This window comes from Solea senegalensis, unplaced genomic scaffold (assembly GCF_019176455.1).
Source record: "Solea senegalensis isolate Sse05_10M unplaced genomic scaffold, IFAPA_SoseM_1 scf7180000012943, whole genome shotgun sequence".
Classification (NCBI taxonomy): domain Eukaryota; kingdom Metazoa; phylum Chordata; class Actinopteri; order Pleuronectiformes; family Soleidae; genus Solea; species Solea senegalensis.
This window is the reverse complement of record NW_025320727.1, coordinates 17,885-40,794: the sequence shown is the minus strand read 5'-3', so window position 1 is coordinate 40,794 and position 22,910 is coordinate 17,885. Positions and strand designations below refer to the sequence as shown.

At 43.3% G+C, this 22,910-nt stretch overlaps 1 protein-coding gene across 2 annotated transcripts; it reads right to left on the bottom strand.

Annotated features, from left to right (window-relative positions):
* Window positions 1–1,581: 1,581 nt before the first annotated feature.
* Window positions 1,582–16,948, bottom strand: kcnk18 (potassium channel, subfamily K, member 18). Of its 2 annotated transcripts, XM_044015155.1 has the most exons (4): window positions 16,628–16,948; window positions 16,334–16,480; window positions 2,057–2,876; window positions 1,582–1,998 (listed from the first exon to the last, which is right to left on the bottom strand). In XM_044015155.1, exons 1-3 carry the CDS (start codon window positions 16,854–16,856, stop codon window positions 2,062–2,064), a joined length of 1,191 nt encoding a protein of 396 aa, XP_043871090.1. In that variant the 5' UTR covers window positions 16,857–16,948; the 3' UTR covers window positions 1,582–1,998; window positions 2,057–2,061. The 2 variants fall into 2 exon arrangements, with proteins under 2 accessions (XP_043871090.1, XP_043871089.1); XM_044015154.1 differs by having other exon boundaries at window positions 1,582–2,876.
* Window positions 16,949–22,910: the final 5,962 nt, after the last annotated feature.

The following is a 22,910-nucleotide window of genomic DNA, read 5'->3' as shown; positions in this document are numbered from 1 at the left end:
CCCTAATAGACCACTTAGGTCACAAAATACAGGTTTACTTGTGGTTCCCAGAGTCTGTAAGAGCAGAATGGGAGGCAGAGCCTTCAGTTACCAGGCTCCTCCTCTCCTGTGGAACCAGCTTCCAATGACAGTTTGGGAGGCGGAGCCTCTCTCTGTATTTAAAGTTAAACTTAAAACTTTCCTTTTTGATAAAGCTTATAGTTAGAGCTGGTTCAGGGAAACCTGGACCATCTCTTAGTTATGCTGCTATAGAACTAAACTGCTGGGGGATTTCCCTGTGGTACATGCACATTCACTCTCTCACACTCAGGATTTGATTATGACTTTTTATATGTCATTAACCTTGTCTCTTTCTCTCCCTAGTTTGTGTCTTTCCTTCCTTCCCTCTCTCTCTCTCTGTATTCTCATCATGCAGGTTGCAGGATCAAGATCCAGTTTTCTAGGCTACGCTTATCATCACCGTTATTATTATTATTTTGTAATTAAAAAGTCGATATCATTAACTGTATAAACTTGTAACCTGATAGAGTTGTTGTGTATCTGCTCCTGGTCTCTCTCTCTCTTCTGTCTCTCCCTCATCTCCCTCTTGTCCTTTCTCTCCCCCCTTTCTGTCTCCCACCTCTCCGCTGTCCCCCATTTTCCTTTCACCCCAACCGGTCGAGGCAGATGACCGCACATCTCTGAGCCTGGTTCTGTCAGAGATTTCTTCTTCTGTTAAAGGGAGTTTTTTCTCTCCACTGATGCCTAGTGTTTGCTCATTGTGTGAACTGTTGTGTTTCTCTGCTCTCCTGATGTTGTCTATGTAGAGACCTGAGATCATGTATGTTATGATTTGGCGCTATACAAATAAAATTGAATTGAATTGAAGATGAAATTTACGATGATGATGAAGATTAAGATGAGTGTGAACTGACCATGATGATGATGAAGATTACGATGATGATGAAGATGAGTGTGAACTGACCATGATGATGATGAAGATGAAGATTACGAAGATGATGAAGATGATGAGGGTTCTCACCTGGACCAAACCTTCTAAAACTCTTTGCTTACTGTATATCGACATATCTATTTACTTCTTGTACATTTGACACAGAGGTAAATATTTTATTCTTTAATTCTAGTGTATATTATTTTTCTTTTGTTTGATATATTTTTTTAGTATATCATACCTAGTTTAATATTTTATTTTAGCTTGCGTTGAGTTAGGTTTAGGGTCATTCCCAGGTCGTGTTTTCCTGTGTGGCTGTAAATAGAGCCTTCTCTGTGAGTACTGCCCCCTGCTGGTGATTGCAGGCAGACCTGTCACGCTTTGGCAGCAGCAGCTCTCAGCTCTTCCCAACAGCAAATACATGTTCTATCCATTTCAAAGTCAATCCACTGAAGCCTTTCTATTTCCTGTTTCCATTTATCAACAAGGCTTTTATTATGAAATATTCGCCCACCAGCAGATCCATGGCTCCCCAATGAAGACTCCTAGCATCCAATAGAGTACAAAGGATTCAGAGGGTTTACATGTTTATTATCATGGATATAAGGCAAACCCAATGTAAAACATGGCAGCAGCTCCACAACGCAGAATCAAACGGTCCGTTCCATTTAATTTAATTACAGACTTCTGTGGATTTTAAGTGAGTTTGAAACATTTTAGCTCATTTAAATACATTATTCAAAAAATGTAGCTTAGTCTTGTCTTTTTGATATTTTAATGCAGGCAACCAATGTATATCTTTGTCCTAGCAGGAAGTGGGAAATTCACATTTTCAGCACTCTTGTGTCATGTATGATAGTTTAAAGCAGGAGCATTGCTTCAGTGCAACTAAAAAGGTAATTCCTCTACACAATTCTGTATCTATGTACATAAGCAGAGTTTTTTGAATATCATCTTCCTTCACTGGGCAAAAGCGTTTGGCACGTGCACAGTTTTGACTTTGCTCATGCTTATGACCAAACCACCAGGACAAAGAAATCCCTTCAGTGGACAAGTTCCCATGGCCTCCTCTTGTTTTTCGGAGCCAGGACTGTGAGCCTACACCTCAGTGAATGACTCAGTCATTCTCTTCAATTCTGAATATCTGCACACGCTCTGAAGCTGATGAACTTGATGCACTGGCGGTAGAAATTTACAATTCGTGTCTGGCTCAGCTTAAAAGCCATGGACATGATGGCCATGCCCGCAATAATAAAGAGCGACGTGAGCATGAAGTACTTGGGATGATTGGGTACAATGTCGCCAAAACCTATTGTAGTGAGCGTGATGAAGCAGAAGTAGAAGGGGTCAAATCCTTTGAATTCGGTTTCCCATACTGGCAGAATCAAACCAACAAAGAAAATGTAGGCAAACACAATGAAAAGGATTAGCACAAATGGTACATCCAGCATGTCCATCCCATCTCCTAACCCTGAGAAGTCCCATACAACGGGCGGCGGTGGTAGTCTGTTTAGCTCCGGGCAGGAGAAGGCCCTGAGCAGTGGGCCCTTTCTGAGTAAATTCTCCCGAGCGAGAATCCTCTCAAAGATCTCTTTGTTGTTTTCGAGCTGGATGGACTTGTGGCGGATGTCTGCTTGGCTGTGCAGTACCTGCAGGATGTCAAGGGGTTCAGAAATCACGACGTCATGGCTGAAAAAAACCGTACCATCCTTCAGAGCCCAGTGGCTCCGCTCTGCCGCCTTCTTACGAGCCTTCCACGGTGACCACGTGCAGGTACAAAGGTGTTTGATGGGGGCGTGGATGTGGACGTAGGCTCTGGACATGAGCATGGCAAGAAAGTCTCCCACATCGAGAATGACCAGAAGCATGAGAGGGATACCCACCATGGCATACAAGACGCACACCACCTTACCTGTCAGGGTCACTGGATAGATCTCTCCATATCCTGCAACAGAGAAGATAGACTCATCAGTGATGCCAAGCATACGCAGTTTTAGGGTATTTCAGGTTTTTGACCAAAGGTTCACAAAGTAAAATATAAACCAGCTCAAGACTGTACTTTCTTAAGAATGTTTCCACTGGGTGTGTTGGTCCACACCTGATGTAAAGTTGATCCAATTCAGCTGGTTCAGTTAACGTTCACAAAGGCAAATCGGGAATGGTGTGTTATCACTTTTCTAAGACTTTCGAGTAACCATGGCGACAAAAATTGCAAAAAAATGCCAATAATTTCCACACATGAATGGGAAACGGTTGAAAGATGGAGAAAAACCAAGCCCACTTTGGAGCATCACAGTGTCGTCATACTTTAACGTAGAAACGTGATTGAAACTTTAAACGGGTCACAAGACTTTTCTCACCCAACATTTTGATACATATTACAATTTTTATACAATCACAGTTTACAGTTTTTTTGGACTTTTTTTTGACGTTTTCAGATTTTATAATGGGTGTGTATTGCGTGCGTGGGCGTGCCGCTAGAGTGACACACTCTGCTGAAATCCAGAAAAATACTCACAAAAATCTCTAAACAAACTCTTCTCCTGCCCACAATTTCTAACCTACACAGACAATTTTGACATCAAAAGGTTTCCTTGGTTGTCGTCTAACGCTGTGTGTGTATTCATTTTAATATGACTTGCAGTTTTTCTTAAAATCACCTCAAAGCGCAGAGAGTTCTGGTTAAATCTCTCATTCACTCCCATGTTAAAAGTCTGCTTTGAGGTTTTGGAAAAATCAAGACGAGGGTGATTTTAAAACTGTGATTTCTCTGTCAATTCACACCTCCTGACGCTCACAAACCAAAAATGTTATCTCTACCATCAACCGTTCATAAAATATGACAACTTTAAAACATACTGTTTTCTCTGCTTTTTAGAGGTTTGGGAGAAGCACGGGTGTGTGTGTGACAGGATGAGGAGGAGGAATTAGGGAGGGGCTTGTGAGTCTCTCTGTATTGAATTGTTATTCTTGCACCCAAAACACATCCTATATCAAAACGTGCGGTTTCATCAGGAATGGCGGGCTATTACTTTTCTAAGCATTGATGCAACCATGGTGATAAAAATTGCAAAAAAAATGCAAATAATTTCCACATACACATGAATGGGAGACGGTCGAAGAAATGATCACAACTCAGGCCAGTTTGGAGCCTCACAGCTTATGAGTCAGTCTCTTTTAAAGGCTGATTCCACCAAAATAACACTTAGGTTCAATCCAGCCAAATGTTACTCCTTTACCAGCACAAGTCCTGCACCTGACGACATCGGCAGCAACAACAGCAGGCACACTTCTAGTGTTCATCTGTCCTGCTGCTCTTCTGATGAACAGCACTCTGAAGGCCAGGAGGAGGCCGGTGGAGCAGCCTCAGTGTTTCATCCACATTCCCCAGTGAGGAGTGGAGAGAACTGCAAGGAGAATCACTGAAAAGTCAGAGGATCGATGCTGTTAAACTGCACCTATCCTCCAGGTCTGTGAGGCGCCAACTCTTCCTCCTCTGCAGGTAAGCTAGTGCATTCAGCCCGACTCGCTGCAGTTTCTTGCCTGCAGGCAGGGGCGTCCTGAGCCTTCATTCTACTGCAGGTGGGACTGACTCATTGCAGTGAGTCAGTTGTTTCTGCAGCACTTTGGTGTGGCTAAATGGTGGCTAGTTTGCCTGCAAAAAAGGGAGCGTTGGGAGCTGCCAGGCTCCTGGTTCTCCCATCTCCTCCCTTCCAGATGTGGATGAGAATACTGATGCTGTTGCTGTTAAGCTTCCAGTGAAAGGCGTGGATAGAGATCACACCAGTTATCAACCACTCCACAGTTCACTTGCAAGTGGCCTCTTTCAAGCAGACCAGAGTTTGGATGTTTGGAGTACTCTGATGTGGATTTTTCATCTGTGTGTGGCACAACCAGAAAACCAGGCGCATCCTAGTGGATGAATATTGCAATGGCATTGCTCTTCTTTGTGTGCAAGTTCATTGCATGAAATTAAATGTGCAAAAGTTACTATGAAAATGCCCACAACCTTCAATTTGAAAGACAACTCGCTCTACCATTGAGCCACTGTCAGGTTTTTAGGTTCTGGTTTAAAATATATATAAAAACAGAATCTGTGTAAACTTCCAACTTCCAAAGTTATAATACTGGTCATGTTGAAAAAATGGAGAAATGAATGAAGACAACACAGAGAACTGAGTGGCTCTAACCACTAACAACCTCTAATATGCGTTTGTGGTGAGGTTTGTGGTGTTCTTGTCTGAGAGTGCCCTCTCCGTTATCCATTAGCTTCTATTAACCACTTCTGATGTATATGAAAGGAAGAGACTTACTAATGCATCTTCTCAAAGTGTTCTTCAGCATCAGAGTGTGTCACGATACAAAGGCAAGTGCTGGGTAATCGTATTATTTAACTATAGAAAACTATTATTAACAATGAACATGCGGACAACCAGTACTTGCACATGTGTTTAACTATCAGATTTAAAGGCACAAAACAAACATTATTGAGACACATGCTTGCCTTCACCTTTGACCTCTCAGTGCTCCGCCGACTGTCATCCCCACCATTTACAAGAGATACAGATTATTCAAGAGTGATTGTCAGGTGACACCTTTTATACAAGGTGAATACAACAATTCACTTTTAAATCCCATGGCTATGTTTCATTACTTGAATACTTTTTTCTATTGACTGTTAATATTTGATTATGTAAAAGCTTAATAATAAAAGCACGAGCCCACAATACTTTGGGCTCGTGTCACTATAGTATAAATATGAGTCTGTAGTCATGCTAATGGCTTTGTAGCCCTTGATCACAGCTGTGCGGATTCCTCAGTCAAAATGAAGTGGTGCACCTGTCACACTGACCCTGCTATCCCACTGTCACCCTGCCTGAATGCTATCTCATTCATTTAACTGGTTCCCCTGTGGGGGGCAGCTGTGGGTCACTCAGTCATCATTAGATCCCTGGCTCCTCGCGAGTCTACATGCCGTTGTGCACCCGGTGGCTCTGTCAGCAGTGTGTGAATGATGTGAGATAGTAAATAGCATAAAGCACATGGATGCTGCATGCAAATATACAGCACATGTGAATGAACATGGCACAAATATGTCCATGTTGATGGTACCTGCAATCTTTCCACAGAGAGATCGGAATTGCAGTCAAAAAGAGCTGCTTATGAAAAGGCTGAATTTGCCGCCCTGGCTTCTAATGAACGTGCCATAAGTATTATGAATGTGGTGATAAACCAAGTAAAGTACTTGCTCACCGAATACGACAATCTGCCTCACCTCAGTTTAACACTACTGATGGTATCCCAAATCTATTAAGGACCAGTTCAGGGACTTCTACTCTTGGTCGTCTGGTCAGACACAGCATGAAGACTTCTTTAAGAACTAGATCAAAGTCAGATGAACCCTTCACAGCAGGTGAAATCAAATGTACCCTAATGGGAGGAGCCCGGTTTTTGATCAATTATCCCCACTTCTATTGAATATGTTCAACGAATCATTACAATGTGGCACACTTCCCCCGACTCTACACCAGGCTATTATTTCTGTTCTACTTCAAAAGACAGAGATCCTCTTCATTGTGGCAACTATCCGGTTACTAAAGGACAGACTCTCTTTCCATGATGTTAAGTGTGGATTTAAATCGGCTCACATCTTCCATGACATCGATCCAAATTGCGATAAATATCACCTAGCACCAGCTGATCTGCCCCACATGCGTTGACCTTGTCCTGCCCAGTCTGTGTTCTGGACATCTGTATTTGACTCACTTTCAGTCATTACATCCAATAATATTCACCTTGTTTGGTGTCCTGCCATCCTGTTTAGCTGATTTTGTTGCTTTTCTTACATTATTAGCGAGACATGGGATGCTTTTGCCTTTGTGCTTTTGCTATTATGTCTATTATCGTCCTCACAACAACACTTTATGTTATTACTTTGTCATTTCTGTCTGTTTTGTGTCTTGTATTTGTGTCAATTTTATAAATAAATCAGAATTTAAAGAAAAGTCAGCAGGTCTCCATTAGATCCAGATCCTTTCAGTGATCAGATTAACCAAGTGTTAAAGCTCCTCTGCTTATTCCTAATGCTTCCTGCCTGACAACACGTACACATGGACTTATACAAATGTTCACAGAGCTTTGATTCAAACACAGACACTGTTTTGTCTCAGCTGTGGAGGGAACATGTGTGTGGTGTCATGTGTATGTAGAGCTCAGTCAGGTATAAACACAGAGATTAGGATGTGAATATAATCTGGAGTACAGACAGTAGGCAATGTTTAAGTGAGATCCATTCACAACAGCAGGAGAAAGTCCAGGGCAGGACCCAGACACTGGTTTCCATGACTTACTTTAACCTGAACCATAACTGCTACTGGCCTAATCCTAACCTTGACCCTGACCTCAGCCTAACTTTCACCTCGACACGGTTTGGTCAGTTTTCCATGTACTGAATCATTAGAATCAGTTCATTAAACAGATTTGTTCAGTACTTTAAAAAGCACCAGGTGCCAGGTACTATCACTGATGGAAAAGCAGCCGAGGCGAGGCGAGTCGAGCCCTGCCAGGACCATGCAGTGGAAAAGCAGCATAAAACAAGTCTTCACCATTTAACATGATGTGACTGTGTAAACAGATTTAGGTCCCCACAACATTAGGAATACCAGGTAGACTCACCCACACACTCACTGTTGTGTATTTGAGATTTGAGTTTTTTTCTTTGTTCTTGTTTTGATTACAGTTCTGTGCTTTCTTCCCTCTCATTTGCTATTTTGCTGCTATAATTTCATACAAACACAGTCATACCCTCCAACATATAGTGGGGAAAAAACATTATTTTTCATCATTTCTGGGAATTTTTATTTTGAATATTAGTTAATATCAGTGCCATAATAAAGTGCAGTGCCTATAAAATGGCTGTACACGTTACTACTCTTAGAATGAATTGTGTCTGTACACATTTGTGAACAACTACACACGTGTTATCTGTAGCCTGTGATATGTTTTTTCCCGGCTCTGCTAGTTTCCAGTTGGGCAGGACCCTCAACCCCAAAGTTGCAACTGTGTGTCTTACTTGACCATAGGTGTGAGAGTAAATGGTTGTTTGTCTGTATGTGTGTCCCTGTGATGGACTGGTGAACTGTCCAGGGTGTGACCCCGCCTATCAGGGTGTGACCCCACCTATCGCCTTAAGTAATGCAAAAGTAAAAGAAGCACACATTGGCTTTCACCGCAGTATTGTAGCCACTCCCCCTCTCACTCACGCAGCACTGAGAGTGAGACAAGACACAGTGAAGCTAAGGCAGACAACGAACAGAGCACCCCCAACCACAGACTGCTCACCCCACTCCCCTCCAAGGGAGGTCTCTGCAGGTTCAGACGAAGCTTCTCTCCTGCAGCAGTCACCCCACTGAACTCTAGCTCTGCATCTCAGTGACCACCAACCAACTGTTATGCAGCCATAGAGTTCCATTATGTCAGTATCAGTATTTGCTTTCTACTATAGACAAATAAAAAGGTCACTGAACTTTTGCTCGGTTATAGTAACAATGAGTAAAGACACGCAGCACGGGCACTGCACTCGTGAAGCTGAATGTGAGTTTTACACACAAAAACCTGGTTAGGGTTAGAAATGTTTGTTTTTATCAACTTGATTTCCATAAAAACACAACGCACACACACACACTGTTATTTCCTTATTACACGCTAACAATCTGCAACTGTGCCGTGCAGATGTGGACAGGACTAAAACTGATGCTCATGATTCCAAATTAATACCAATGAACACAAGAGCTGTGAGGAGGAGTCTTTTTATCTCATCAACAGAGGACAGTCTCTTCTGTTTAAACCTCCTCTGTGATGGGCTGTAAATCGTTTCCCAGAGTCATGTTCTCCAGTTTGGACCCGTGACTCATGTCTTTGGGATTATTAGCACACGCACTAAATTTAAAGTTCTTAAAAGTGATGCCAACAGTGTTTAAAGTGTGTTGCTACACATACTGCTAATGTCTGCCTTCCATCAGTGTCAGAGTTGGAATGCTGCTCAGTGTCGAGAGAGTTCTGTTGTTTTTCTCTAATGTTGCCCCTCAGGATTCAAGTTGCTTCTTTTTCACTAAATTTAATTCTGAGCTCTGGAGTAAACGTCACAGAAAATGCAATTCTCTGATTCTGTCACAATAAACATAACGTGACTATCATCAGTGACTGCTACTTTATTATCCTGCTTATGCCAACGAGCGTGCCAACCTATGATTACATTCGGCCAAACGGTACTTATGGAGATAAGTGGGACTGTGGGCCTACATTAACAAAGGTTGGTGCACAAACTGTACATTGGTGAGAAAGACACTGCTCCGAGGCAATAGAGCATAGTTATGTGCCGGCCACACGATCTGCCTCGGGAGTTTACCGTGGTGTTCGTCATTGTCGTTTACATCCCACCGGATTCTGAAGCTAACCATGTGCTAGCGGAACTACAGAACAAGCTCCCGGAGGCTTTTTATGTGGTAGCTGGAGACTTCAACCATGTACACATGACAGACATCTGGCCCAAATTCCACCAGCACGTCACCATTCCAACACATTAGACCGTGGATACTACTGACGTGCATAGAGCCGTGCCCCGCCCTTCTCCGTCATGCTGGTCCCTGCTTATCAGCCACTGTGAAGACGCCACAGACCTGCACAGAGGATGATCACTGTGTGGCCAGTGATGCTGATGCCGTACTGCAGGACTGGTTCGAGTGCACGTGTTGGACAAGCCTGCAGAGAGTCCACTTACACGCAGGCTACAATATGATCTGTCCTGTGGGTCAGTATGTTAGCATCCACTACCCAGCATGCAACAGCAAACAACAGATCTTCTTTGGCTGTTCTTGTGTGTTTATACCAGTCCAGTGTCACAGGGTCACCTGCTTAGGGACTGTTTTTTGTTTATTTTTCCTGCGTTGATCTGCCTTCACTAACTCTCTTGTCATTGCAGATCTCGTCACTCACGTCGGCCCTGCAATCACCTCATTCCACTCACCTGAGTCTCCCCGCCCACTTCCACAGCTGGCCCTCATTATCCTTATCAGCCTCCCATTCAGTCTCCCTTACAAATACAACCCATTCTCATGCACCCTCTGTCCTGCTCTCCAGTTTTTGCTCTGCCTGCTACTTTTGCCAGAGGTTTTCCCTCCTTTTCGAGCTCCAGCCCTCCTCCTATCCGTCAGAGTGATCTCGAGTGGCGTTCACAATCTCCCAGCTCTCGGGTCGTGCCAGAGATTGGGAAACTGCGGAATGGGAGAGGCAGTCAGCTGTTTGCTCCTCCGTTCAGCTTTTCTTTGCTGAACTGAAAAAGGTTTTTGCTCACGCCACTCCAGGAAGAGAAGCGGCTAGAGGACTGCTCAACCTGGTTCCGGGGAAAAGGACTGTTGCAGAATTTTCCATTGCGTTTCGCACCATAGCCGCTGAAAGTAAGTGGAACTCTGCTTCACTTTTTGATGCTTTTTATCATGGCCTCTCCGATGAGGTTAAATGGCCACTCGAGACCCTCCCGGGGGTTTGGATGCCCTCATCGCTCTTGCCATTCGAGTGGATGGGCGCCTCAGAGAGCGAAGAAAGGAGAGAGCCCGCTCAGCTACTCCCAGAGGTCCCCCACATCTGCCTGTTGTGGAACCTGCCGCAGCCCCGCCCTTCACTTCCAGCTCCTTGTCTGACTCTCCGGAACCAATGCAGCTGCTGCATGGTTCCCTATTATGACATAGGGAACCATGAATTGCTGGCCGTTAAGATGGCTTGGAAGGAATGAAGGCATTGGCTGGAAGGGGCGGAGCTGCCATTTGTGCTATGGACCGACCACAAGAATTTGGAATACATCCGTTCTGCTAAAAGACTGAACTCTCGTCAGACCAGGTGGGCCTTGTTCTTCAACCAGTTCAACTTCATCCTCTCCTATCGCCCGGCGTCCAACATCTCCTTGGACTTTGTCACTGGACTTCCTCCCTCAGACGGTAACACAGTAATACTCACAGTAGTTGACCGCTTCTCAAAAACTGCTCATTTCATACCGTTACCCACTGCTGAACTCATGTTACAACATGTATTTCATCTGCACAGCCTCCCCAGAGACGTTGTTTCTGACCGGGGGCCCCAATTCACCTCTAGTTTTTGGTGTTAGTTTTGCAGTTTCCTTGGTGCCAGCCTATCTTCGGGCTTCCACCCACAGTCGAACGGCCAAACTGAGCGGATGAATCAGGAGATGGAGACAGCTCTGCGGTGCCTCTCGTCCAACAACCCTTCCTCTGTGGGTGGAATATGCCCACAACACCCTCCCAAGCTCCGCCACAGGACTTTCCCCCCTCGAGTGCTTTCAGGGGTATCAACCGCCACTGTTCCCGGCACAGGAGCAGGAGGCCCGGGTTCCATCAGTCCAGGCCTTCATTCACAGATGCCGCCGCACTTGGCTTCAAGCCTGCTCCACTCTGCTTCGCACATCGGCCCGGTATCAGAGAGATGCCAATTGACGTTGCACTCCTGCTCCTCACTACACCCCTGGGCAGAAAGTATGGCTTTCTCATCAGCCTCCCATTCAGTCTCTGTCCAGATTTCTGCTGGCTGGTCTTTCCAGCTCAATGCTCCCTTTTGGAAAGGGTAACCAGAACACAACTCGACTGTCTTTCTGAAGGTTTATTCCACATACACAGTTACCCTGGATTTCCACTGGACGCGGAACGGCCACGGAACGGCCGCGGAACGGTAGCCGTTGCAAATCGCTTCCATTCTAATCAATGTGAGCATTCCCACCGGCTGCGCTATCGATAGGAATCAGTTCTATTTTTTCCGTTGCCGCTGCTGAACCTCGTAAATTTCAATGAAGCAGATCTTTGACAATGCACCTTAAAGGCACTTTAAAGGCAATAGTGCTTTGATACCAATTACAACAATGAACAAATAAATAGAATGAAAGACAAATAGCTTTACCTGCTAGAAAGTTCTACAGTCTCCCTTACAAATACAGCCCATTCTCATTCACCCTCTGTCAGATCGTCATGCCACATGTCTTGCTCTCCTCCTGCCAGTTTTTGCTCTGCCTAAGACTTTTGCCAGAGGTTTTTCTGGACCTCCCTCAGTTAGTTTACACCTTTTGTTTGCTGCTTAGGTTTTTTCACTTTAAATAAAAACCTTTTTTGGGACACTTTGAATCGTGCTCTTGGGTCCAGTGTTTTCTCAGACATTACATCCAGTTTATGACCCTGAACAGTTTATCAGTGTCAGTATTATGATCTTACAGCAGTGGTTCCCAAACACTGGGTTGGCACACACAAATGGATTGTGGGAGATTCTTTTTGGGCCCTTTTTTAATTTAACTGTTCAGCACAGAGGTTTTACAATATATATTAAACAGATCAAGAAAAGTCACCGTTAAGAGATCACAATATCATCCAACTTTGTCATCTTCCTACTGTAGTTTTTTTTCAATTTTAACTGCCTTGTCAGTTTGTAGGCATCGTTACTTTAGTAAGGTGGGATTAAATTGGCGTTTTTCTGTATCCTAAGGAGTTACCAGAAGAACCCGAGACATTGTTTTTCTTTGTTTTTATTTAGTAAAATATATATTTACTGTACATTTTTTAAAATAATTAGACTTTGAAAACAGTCAGAAGCAGGGGTTCTCTTTTAGCTTGATACATCTAGTCCAAATGATTAAGCACAGCAAATTATTGGCTAAGATACTGTACGTGTATATAAATATGATTGTATGACAATGCTAATGGAATTTACAGGAAGCACTTGTCTGTTCTCTTAAGCACATATTGATCAGTTTCAGATATCATAAATGATTTCTTGTAAAAAAAATAAAATAAACAGACTCCACTGTCTTCCAATCAAGAGGTTCCTGTTTGATCTGCGTTTGCCAGGAAAGCACAATTACAGTCCAACACATTTCAGGGAGTTCAAGTGTCCTGTGGATGATAACACTCAGCTCATGTACATAGGCAAAGCGTCACATGATATGAGCGTTCTGGAGCATGTCACATGTTCTGGGACACACACGTTAAACTCAATCTAACCTGAGGTACAATCATATGTGGCCTGCAACATCATTTTAGATCCTTTTATTTTGAATGGCCCAGTGGGAAATAGCAATCACACCATTAATACTACATATCCCACAATGCACTGGTTTAGATCTGTGAGCACTACATTACATTACATGTCATTTAGCAGACGCTTTTATCCAAAGCAACTTACAATGGAATTGAGTACAATGCGACCGTGATGTCTTTCGCACACAGGGTACCGGTCTTAACCACTGAGCCACTCCACCCCACTCCACGAAGCTCTCCCCACTTCTCTAATGACACAAACAGTGGTCAGCAATTATTCTTTTCCTTCAATCATAGCAGTTTGTTCATATCTGAAATACTCTCATTTGGCTTGAAGGTAAGGTTAATACAAATGTTAAACTCATATTTCTGATTTTAGATTGTTTGGCCCATGACTTGGAGCATGTTTTAAATGTTGGATGGAGTTTGAGGCACAAATAAAAAAAAGAAATGATTCAAGTCTTACTTCTGAGAACAGCCTGACTCCCAGCTATGTATATACACACTGTGCAGACTGACCGCGCCGCAGTGTCACTCTCTGCCATGTCAATACATGAGCGGAGCACTGCAGCCATTAGTAGCAAGTGCACCAAACCACATGGAGCACAGACCACAGCAGAGGGAACTTCTGAGAATGTGAGCGTGAGTGACGATGAGATCACAGTGTGCATCATTAAAGCCCTGACGACTGCTGTGCATCTGATGGAAATGACCAACATTATAATGTGTAAGCATGGCTGATAAATACAAAGATGAATGCCTAACAGTTCTATAACAACACGACTCAGAGCCTCCCTGTCACCATGTGTTTATCTTCACAGGGAGATTAAGAGCATGAAACCAGCCAGATAGAGCCGGAGAAAAAGCAGCAGAGAAAACTGTTGTCAGAGGAAACGACCGAGCGAGGGCTCACACACGAGGAAACATCGCAGCTGGCGAGAAGCTGACCAGTGTGTACATAGAGGATTAACTCTGAAACTGTAGGGGGAACTCTGTAGGGTTAAAGGTGAACAAACGATCAGACTTTCCACGGCCCCACTCGCCTCACCGCGGCACGGTTTAAGTAGCATTTCCACTAGCATAGTAACCTGGTACCAGGTACTATTTTTAGTACCTGGTCTGGCAAGGTTCCAAGCGTGCTGAGTAGGTAACTCTGCGATGATTGGTCAGAGTGCTGTCACAGGAAGAGACGTCCGACACAGATATCACTTGTAGATCAGTAAAGTACTTAACAATCCTAAACGGTTAAGGGTTAATCTCTGGTGTACATTACATCAAACCTGAGTGTTCTAAATCACATATTAAAAATGTAGTGAATTGTTGTGTCATTAAATACTTAAGTTTATATGGAACATACACTCAATTTGCAGCCCAAGGCAATATCGCCAACTCTGATAGGCTCCGCTCACATTGCCAGATCTTAATGCACTTATTGTTTGACTCTCTTTAAGACTCTTTTTTTATCTTTGTTTAGGTTGCTTTGCAGCAAAGGCAGTTTTCAACCAAAGCGACATGGATGTGGGCGCTTCCTCTTTGAACTGCCCTGTGATTGGTCAAAGTCACAGACTTGAAGCAGAAGTTTTATTCTCTCTCTCTTATGCTTACTAAACAATGCTACTCTACATATTTACATTGTATTATAAAGTGTACATTTTAAATGACGATACATTTCGGGTGCATAATGTTATTTATTTTTAGGCATGTCAAAAAATATGCTTGATGATGCAGCAAGGCCATAATTCCTCAAACACTGTGACAATTTTAAAACCCTCAGCTGAACAGAGTCAGATGACATATTGTTATTACGTTACACAGTTTTCTATTAACCATGGCGGTGATCGGTTAGCCTCCACTATTGACTCCAAACTGAAATAAAATAATAACCCAAAACCATTAAAGTGAATTCAAATTGGAGTGAAATTTAAAATGAAGGTGAGATTATATTCATTTGGCAACAATAAAACATAAACATAAAATAACTATACTCCTTTTTTAGAAGTGTGTAATTGTATGATTCTTTGTTTCATTACCAGATTTTATATCAGGAGGCGGTTCACCACCATGTTTTTACAACAGCCCACAATGGACAAACAAAACTCCTTTTGAGTTGTGATGGTAACTATAGGTTAAATAGATTATCTTAAACTTTGAAGGGTTAGGATCAGACCAAAACCAACTCATCTGAAGTGTGGATTCTCTACTTCTCTAAATGAGCCATTATTCTCTTTTGCTGTTTCCATCATGGTACGGTGTGGTCTGGAACGGTAGAGTCACACTTGTGTTTGAACTGAGACCAGTACCTGTACTTGGTGGGCGGAGTGTAAACACGTAAATGTCATTAATTTGGCGGGTGAATGTGCTCTGATGTGTTTTGATATCAACTGTATGAATGAGGAAATGAGAGGAGGGTTAACAAACTCACAGAACACAACAGAAGTCAACACAACATAAGTCAACACAACGTAAGTCAACACAACGTAAGTCAACACAACATAAGTCAACACAACGTAAGTCAACACAACATAAGTCAACACAACATAACGTAAGTCAACACAACGTAAGTCAACACAACAGAAGTCAACACAACATAAGTAAACACAACATAAGTAAACACAACGTAAGTCAACACAACATAAGTCAACATAAAAACAACAACACAACAATGGAGGAAACCCAGCAGCTCTGTCTGAGAGCAGACTGCGGGCGTTTGCCATCTTACTTCCACTAAACTTCTACTACACAGAAACACACACACACACACAGGGTTCAGCTGAGATGTCAGAGTGAAAAGCTCTTGAAAAAGAAAGCGGAGCATAATTACACACAGGGGTAAGTGTGTAAATATGAAGGGAGAAGGTGGATGATCTCATACTCTGCTCAAGACATTAGCACTATTAAATATTTACACAAAGTAAAATATTGCATATTTGACCTTTAATCTGTGGTTACATGACCCCCACGTTATGTTGTGGCTTTGTCGGCAGAGTATATGGCTGTGCTGGTTCTAGGCATAGCTCATACAGGTGATCGCATAGCACGCCATCTATGGAGGGGCACTGGACGACCACCAAATATGTATTTGTGTGTGTGTGCGTGAATAAAAATCCACCCATCACTCCCTGACTTCACTTAACAAATAAAAAATGCAACAATGAAATACAGAATGAGTTACTACATATGTTGTTACATATTTGAATGTTATATTTATGTATGTAGAGTCCCATTATCCCCAATATGTACATTCATCACTTCATCATGTTTCCTCCTCATCCAGTGTGATATACTGAGCAAGAAAAAACATTGAGTAACTTACCCACTGTGGTGAAAACTGTGCAGCAGAAGAACATGGAGCCAAAGAAATTCCACCTGTCAGGTCTCTGGAGCCAAATAGACTTGAACTTGTGTTGCATAATTATCTCCACATGTTTAATGATGTCCTGGCGCGTGGCGGAGGCGTTACCTGACAATGAAGAGCACATTTCATAATAAGAAAGATAATGGTCATGCGTATTTGCATGACGCGCTGAAGTGCGCACGCCTTTGTCCGAATGAATCTAAAGTAGCGCATGTGTGATGACATGGTAAATAATGAGAAGTTTGTTTTTACCGGAGATGTTCTGGACGTTGGTGACAATCTCACCCAAGAACTCGTGGTACTCCTGCTGGGTCGTGGACTCGCTCCCACCCTCGATGTACTGGAACATGAGCGCGCCGAGCGCAGCGTACGCGACCAGGGACAGACACAGCAGAAGGTGAGGGAAGAGCCTCCAGAAGCGCGCTGCGCATTTTCTGGACTCTGCTTTAACGCTTATTCCTTTCTTCGCTGCCACAGACATCCTTCTCTTTTCTTCTCTTCTCTTCAGCTTGGCTCTAAAAGCTCCAGCAGTGCGCGAGGCTGCTGCTGTTTGTGTATCTGTGTGCGTGAGAGAGAGAGAGAGAGAGAGAGGGAGCGCGCGGCATATCATCCACACTCTGACAAACAGTGGGATGAGGTCTCAGGAGACGCTTTATTGACTCAGTAGCTTGTTACTCTGCTCTCTGTCTGTTACATTGGCTTTGACAGCCTCTACATTTACTCCAGCTCAGACATCAGACCAGGATTTATGAAAATATAATCAATTGCAACAATAATAATAAAGATAAAAAATAAATAATATTGATATTTCTTTTTTTTTATTGACAAACAGTTACACATGTATACACAGGTGAAGCGACTCAGTGCTTTCCTTGCCAGTTTACTTTTCTATGTTTCAGTGTGTTCATTTTGTTTTGTTTGCGGTCTGCATTTTGTGAGGAAAACAAATTCAGTCGACAAGATCTCCTCAAATTTGGAGTTTGCCACGTCTCATCTGACTTTCTCCATTCACACAACATACCTCCAGAAATTGTGAGGTTCCCCGGTTCACTATGGATTACCAGCCCAGCAGGCAGACAGAGAAGGTGGGGTCGGGAGAGGAAACAGAAGCGGGGCTGCAGAGACGGCGCAAACCTGGCTCCACTTATTCATCACGGATTCGGCTATACAGCTAGAAGGCTACACAGCACAACGACAGGACAGGACAGGACAGGACAAGTAACTCCGGTAAGAGCAGAGGAGGGGGACTGTGTGTGTATGTTAACAACATATGGTGCACCAACACAGTGACTATAGACCGTCACTGCACCCCAGACATGGAGTATGTGACTATCAAATGCTGGCCCAATTACATCCCTAGAGAGTTCACCACCGTCTTAATCACTGCTGTTTACATTCCACTGGATGCTAACGCTAACGTAGCTCTTGGACTTTTACATAGCAGCATTAGCAGTCAAAAAGCAGGTATCCTGATGCAGTGTTTGTTATCGCGGCAGACTTCAACCACGCAAACCTTAAAGCAGTGCTCCCAAAATTCCACCAGCATGTTATATGTTTGACCAGAGGAGCTAACAGGGTCTACCCAAACGTCAAGAAAGGCTACAGGGTCATACCACTACCACACCCAGCCCAGTCCAACCACCTGTCACTGCTATTGGATCCGGCATACACTCCCTTCAGGAAAACTGCCTCTAATATCATAAGGACTGTTAAAACATGGCCTGACGGAGCTGTTGCAGGACTGCTTTGACAGGACCTGCTGGGAAATATTTTAACACCCATTTACATACAGGGTTCTGTGTTATATTAAGTTCTGTATAGACACTGTCACGGTGGATGAACGCACCCGGGTCCATCCTAATCAGAAGTTGTGGATTACAAAGGAGGTCCAGCAGCTGCTGAAGGAGAGGAACACTGCCTTCAGATCAGGTGAGGAGGCTCTGTATAGTACAGCACGCTCCAAACTCAAGTCAAGTCAGTTTTATTTGTCAAATATACTATATGCACAACATACAGCACAGATGAAATTCACAGAAGTCCTCTCAGACCCACGGTGCAAAACAGGCAGTAAAAAATAAACTATAAATAGAAAGGACATAAAATAAACAATCAACAAAACATAAATAAACAATCAACAAGACATAAATAAACAATCAACAAGACATAAAATAAACCACATATATAAACACAATTAAGGCACTTAATTATTTACAGGATGAAATAAAATAGAATATTAATTAAAAAGAGGGGGGGCATCCATAAGGCCAAGTCGGACTACAGGAGGAGGATTGAATACCACCTGGACAGCAATAACAGCAGGCAGGTGTGGCAGGGAATTCAGCACATTACCAACTACAAGACCAATGCTGGAGCTACTGAAGGGGATTTTTCACTGGCGGAGGAGCAGAACCACTTCTTCGCCCGCTTCAAGGTAAAACCACCAGAGGCAGCAACGCCACATCCTGCAGCCATCAATGACACTGTGGAGTCGTATGCTGCAGGCTGTCGACCTGCGGAAGGCAGCTGGTCCCGACGCCATCTGTGGGCGAGTTCTTAAGGACTGTGCAGACCAGCTGGCGGGGGTCTTTACTAAGATCTTCAACTCTCCAAGTCCACCATCCCAGCCTTTCTGAAGTCCTCCCTCTGCCCAAAAAAACAAATATCTCCACCCTCAATGACTACCGGCCAGTAGCACCCTCACCCCTGTGCTGATGAAGTGCTTTTGAAAAAGTGGTTCGGAAGCACACCAGTTTGTGTATAGGGCAAATACTGAGGACGCCGTAGCCACAGCCCTCCATGCTGGGTTGTCCCACCTGGAGCTCTTCATAGATTTTTAGCTCAGCTTTTAACACCATTCTGCCCCACAGACTGGTGGACAAGCTATCAGGCCTCGGACTACCACACTCCACCTGCCTTTGGATTAAGGACTTTCTGACAGACACACAGAGAGTACGAGTAAGCCACCACACCTCCACAGCCCTCAGCCTCAGCACTGACTCCCCACAGGGCTGTGTGCTGAGCCCCCTGCTCTACACCCTCCATACCCACGACTGCACCCCTGCTCACCTCAGCAACACCATAGTCAAATTTGTAGATAACATCATAGTAGTTGGACTCATCATCATGGGGGATGAGTCTGCCTACAGAGACGAGGTGGAGCGTTTGGTGGGGTGGTGTGAGGCCCACAACTTGCTCCTTAACACAGCTAAGACCAAGGAGCTCATTGTGGATTACAGGAAGAAAAAGACAGCCGTCCAGCCGCTGGTGATGGGGGGGGACTGTGTGGAGATGGTCACGGACTTCCGCTTCTTGGTAGTCAATATTATGGAGGACCTGACCTGGGGCATCAACACCACTGGGCTAGTGAAGAAGGCCCAGCAGAGACTTTACTTCCTGAGAGTTCTACGGAAGGACAACATCCCTCAAAAGCTGCTGGTGTTATTTTATCGCAGCTCAATTGAGAGTATTTTGACTGCGTCTGTGTTTGGTTCACAAGCTGCACTGTGGCACAGAGGGAAATGCTCCAGGGGATCATTAAGGCGGCATCGCAGAAAATCATCGGCTGCCCTCTTCCCTCTCTGGATGAACTGCACCGTTCCCACTGCCTCAAAAAGGCCAATTCCATCCTGAAAGACTCATCACACCCCGGTCACAAACTGTTTGAACTGCTGCCATCAGGCAGGAGATACAGATCCATAAGAACATAAATGGACTAAAAAACAGTTTCTACCCAACAGCCATTATCTCACTTTATGGTGCTACCAAAGCATAGCTTTTCTGTTTTACATCTTATGAATGTGGATGCGTATGGGTGGGATATGGCTTTTTTATGCACTTGTTTATGTCCATAGTGACTTTTTACTTATTTATTGCTTTTGCATTGAACAAGGAATGCACTTAATTTTGTTGAACCTGTTACAATGACAAATAAAGATATTCTATATTCTAGAAATCAACCATTATTTCTCACATAGCATTTCAAGAGACCTTCTGCATGAATCCTATGAAGACACTTGACCATATGTTGCTCCTGTGTGGACGCAGATCAGGGTCAAACAAAACTGAATGTTTAAGTTTTTCTACTGAACTCAAAAATATGTCAAATGTCTTTTTCCCGCTTTCAGGTAATTTTTTTCAGGTCCAGACTTTTGGCCCTGATCTACCATGTCTCAGTTGTGAGAGGCATGGAATCATGAGGGATAGCGAAACCGAGAACCTTCCTCTGACAATTGTATGTGACGAAGTGCCATGAGGGATTATGGATTATGGTATAGTTTGGAATGGTCAAGCGGTAAACAGTACCTGTTTCTTGGTAGGCGTGGTGTGGGCTGTACCTGATGGCCTGTTATTTCAAATTTTTTTGACATTTTTGTTTTTGACAACTATTTTCCCGTGTCCATTTCTATCTGTCTTGCCTGATTTCCTCTACTGTATTTCATTGGAACAGCACACCCAGGCCTGTAGTCATGCATCTTAGCCAGTAATTAGCTGCACTCAATCATTGTTACTAGATGTATAAAGCTGAAAGAGAGGGAGCCAAATACAAATGAGGAGCTGAGCCCCCTTATAACCCCCCTCCGGTTCCAGCTCTGTGGTTTCAAAGTGCTACAAAATCACTGAGCCTATGGAAAAAAGCAGGAAAGGCATATTATCTCGCGGGGCTGAATATAATTGCATAGCGGGCCAGATGTGGCCCGTGGGCCTTGAGTTTGCTCACTGCACCAGTGCTCAAGCAAGACATCACAGAACCTAACAGACTAAATATATCTGATCCTTACAAAACCCCCGGATGCTTTTCACAAGTGTGGAGATTATTCCAGACCTGCAGCATTCACATCTTCAACTTTCTGATAAACTTCCCCTCATTCTACTCCAGAGAACACTTACATGTCGCAATAAAAGCATGTAGAATAGACCACATGTTTAAGTTCATTCGTGTTGGTGTCTGTAACAAAGCTGAAGCATCTAGAGTCCCAGCTTCCCGAGACTTTACATACAGGCACTTTTACATCAGTAGAAATTCTCCCTTAAGTTTCCCCTTAACTGCTGAACACAGAAAGAAATAACAACAGTACCTGATATGAAGTGATCACTCGACAAGAGGAATCTGTGTCCTACGAGTTCCCAACCGTCTCCTACGCTCACTTTGAGTGTGTGTTATAGCAGAGATCGTCTGCTGTCCTCGGAATCAAGATGTTCTTCCATTAGTCAACAACGTACTATACTCCAGCTTCATTTATTACAAAAGCAGCCTGTGAAGAGACAAAGAGACAAGTTGTAATAATGATGATAACAACAATAACAACAATAATAATAATATGCTACTAATAATTATTATAATAATACTAAGAATTATTATTAATAGTATATCATCACCATCATTATTCTAATTATTATTCTAATTATTATTATATCATCACCATTATTACAATGCTATAATTAAAGTTGGTATTGCTATAATGTTTTTATCAACAATCTCTGCTGCTGTTTGTATTAATGTGTTTTTTCTCTCCACTGATGCCTCGTGTTTGTTCAGACTGTCCTCCAATGAAACGTACATATAGGTCGTATGCAGGAATTGCGACCTATGTTTACATTTTCAAAACCAGCGCCCCTAGCGGTTGTATACATAACAGCAACCACTTCCGCCTTAGACACGGTATCTAGTAGCTTCGCTGATGTTGGTACCGGCAGTCGGCTCAGTGGCGAGAGAAATGTGCCGGAGCGCGGTCGACAATGGTAAGATTCCTAACTGTACCACCTTTTTAATATTTTTTTTATTTTTAATTTTTTTTATTTTTACTACCTAACCCTGTCTTTTTTGCCCTAACCCTACCCTCAGTAACATCTGTGCATATTCGAGTTGGAAAATACTAGTAAAAACATACCTTTACGTCGCATTCAGGGGTTTGAAAAAAACGACCCACAGGCACGTTTTCAGATGTTTTCAGAGATTCATATGTACGTTTTCAGGGGTTGATAAAACGACCTATATGTACGTTTCAGTGGGAGGACAGGTTGGTTTGTTCATTGTGTGAACTGTTAGTTTTCTCTTCTCTTCTCTTTATAATTGTGAAGGTTTCTACCTGTAATTACATGTTTCCACAAAGTAAGAAACACTGATTATTCAGTAACTTTATGCTAACAATGACATCACTCTATCCTATTTTAGCACTTATCTGTCTATAGTATACCTATCATAGCTGTCATATACATCAAAGGGCCTTAAGCTTACATCAAAGGTCCAGGATACCATGCTGCCTTACAGTGCCTTCAGATAACGTGGTTTGTGAATTTACTCCCACCCTCATAGGTAACATTGTTCACTGTGTACTACTGACTTAATTGATTTAACTACAGGTGAGTTAAATCATTAGTTTCATCATCCAAACTTGTTTACCAACATTGCACTTGGTAGGGAGGAATGAGGAGCCTGGTTGTGTGTGGTCTACTGAGAGTAGTGCTTGTTGTACAGTCTAACAGCTACAGGGAGGAACGACCTGTGATAACGCTCCAGTGCTGTGATGGTGTCCTG

What these genes read in the sequence shown, in the direction of transcription:
- kcnk18 (XM_044015154.1), bottom strand. Translation starts at nt 16,856, where the DNA reads ATGTCTGTGGCAGCGAAGAAAGGAATAAGCGTTAAAGCAGAGTCCAGA. An exon ending in CAACGTCCAGAACATCTCCG is followed by an intron (nt 16,481 to 16,627) that starts GTAAAAACAAAC and finishes CTTCATTGTCAG; the next exon opens with GTAACGCCTCCGCCACGCGC. An exon ending in CACAGTTTTCACCACAGTGG is followed by an intron (nt 2,877 to 16,333) that starts GTAAGTTACTCA and finishes TCTCTGTTGCAG; the next exon opens with GATATGGAGAGATCTATCCA.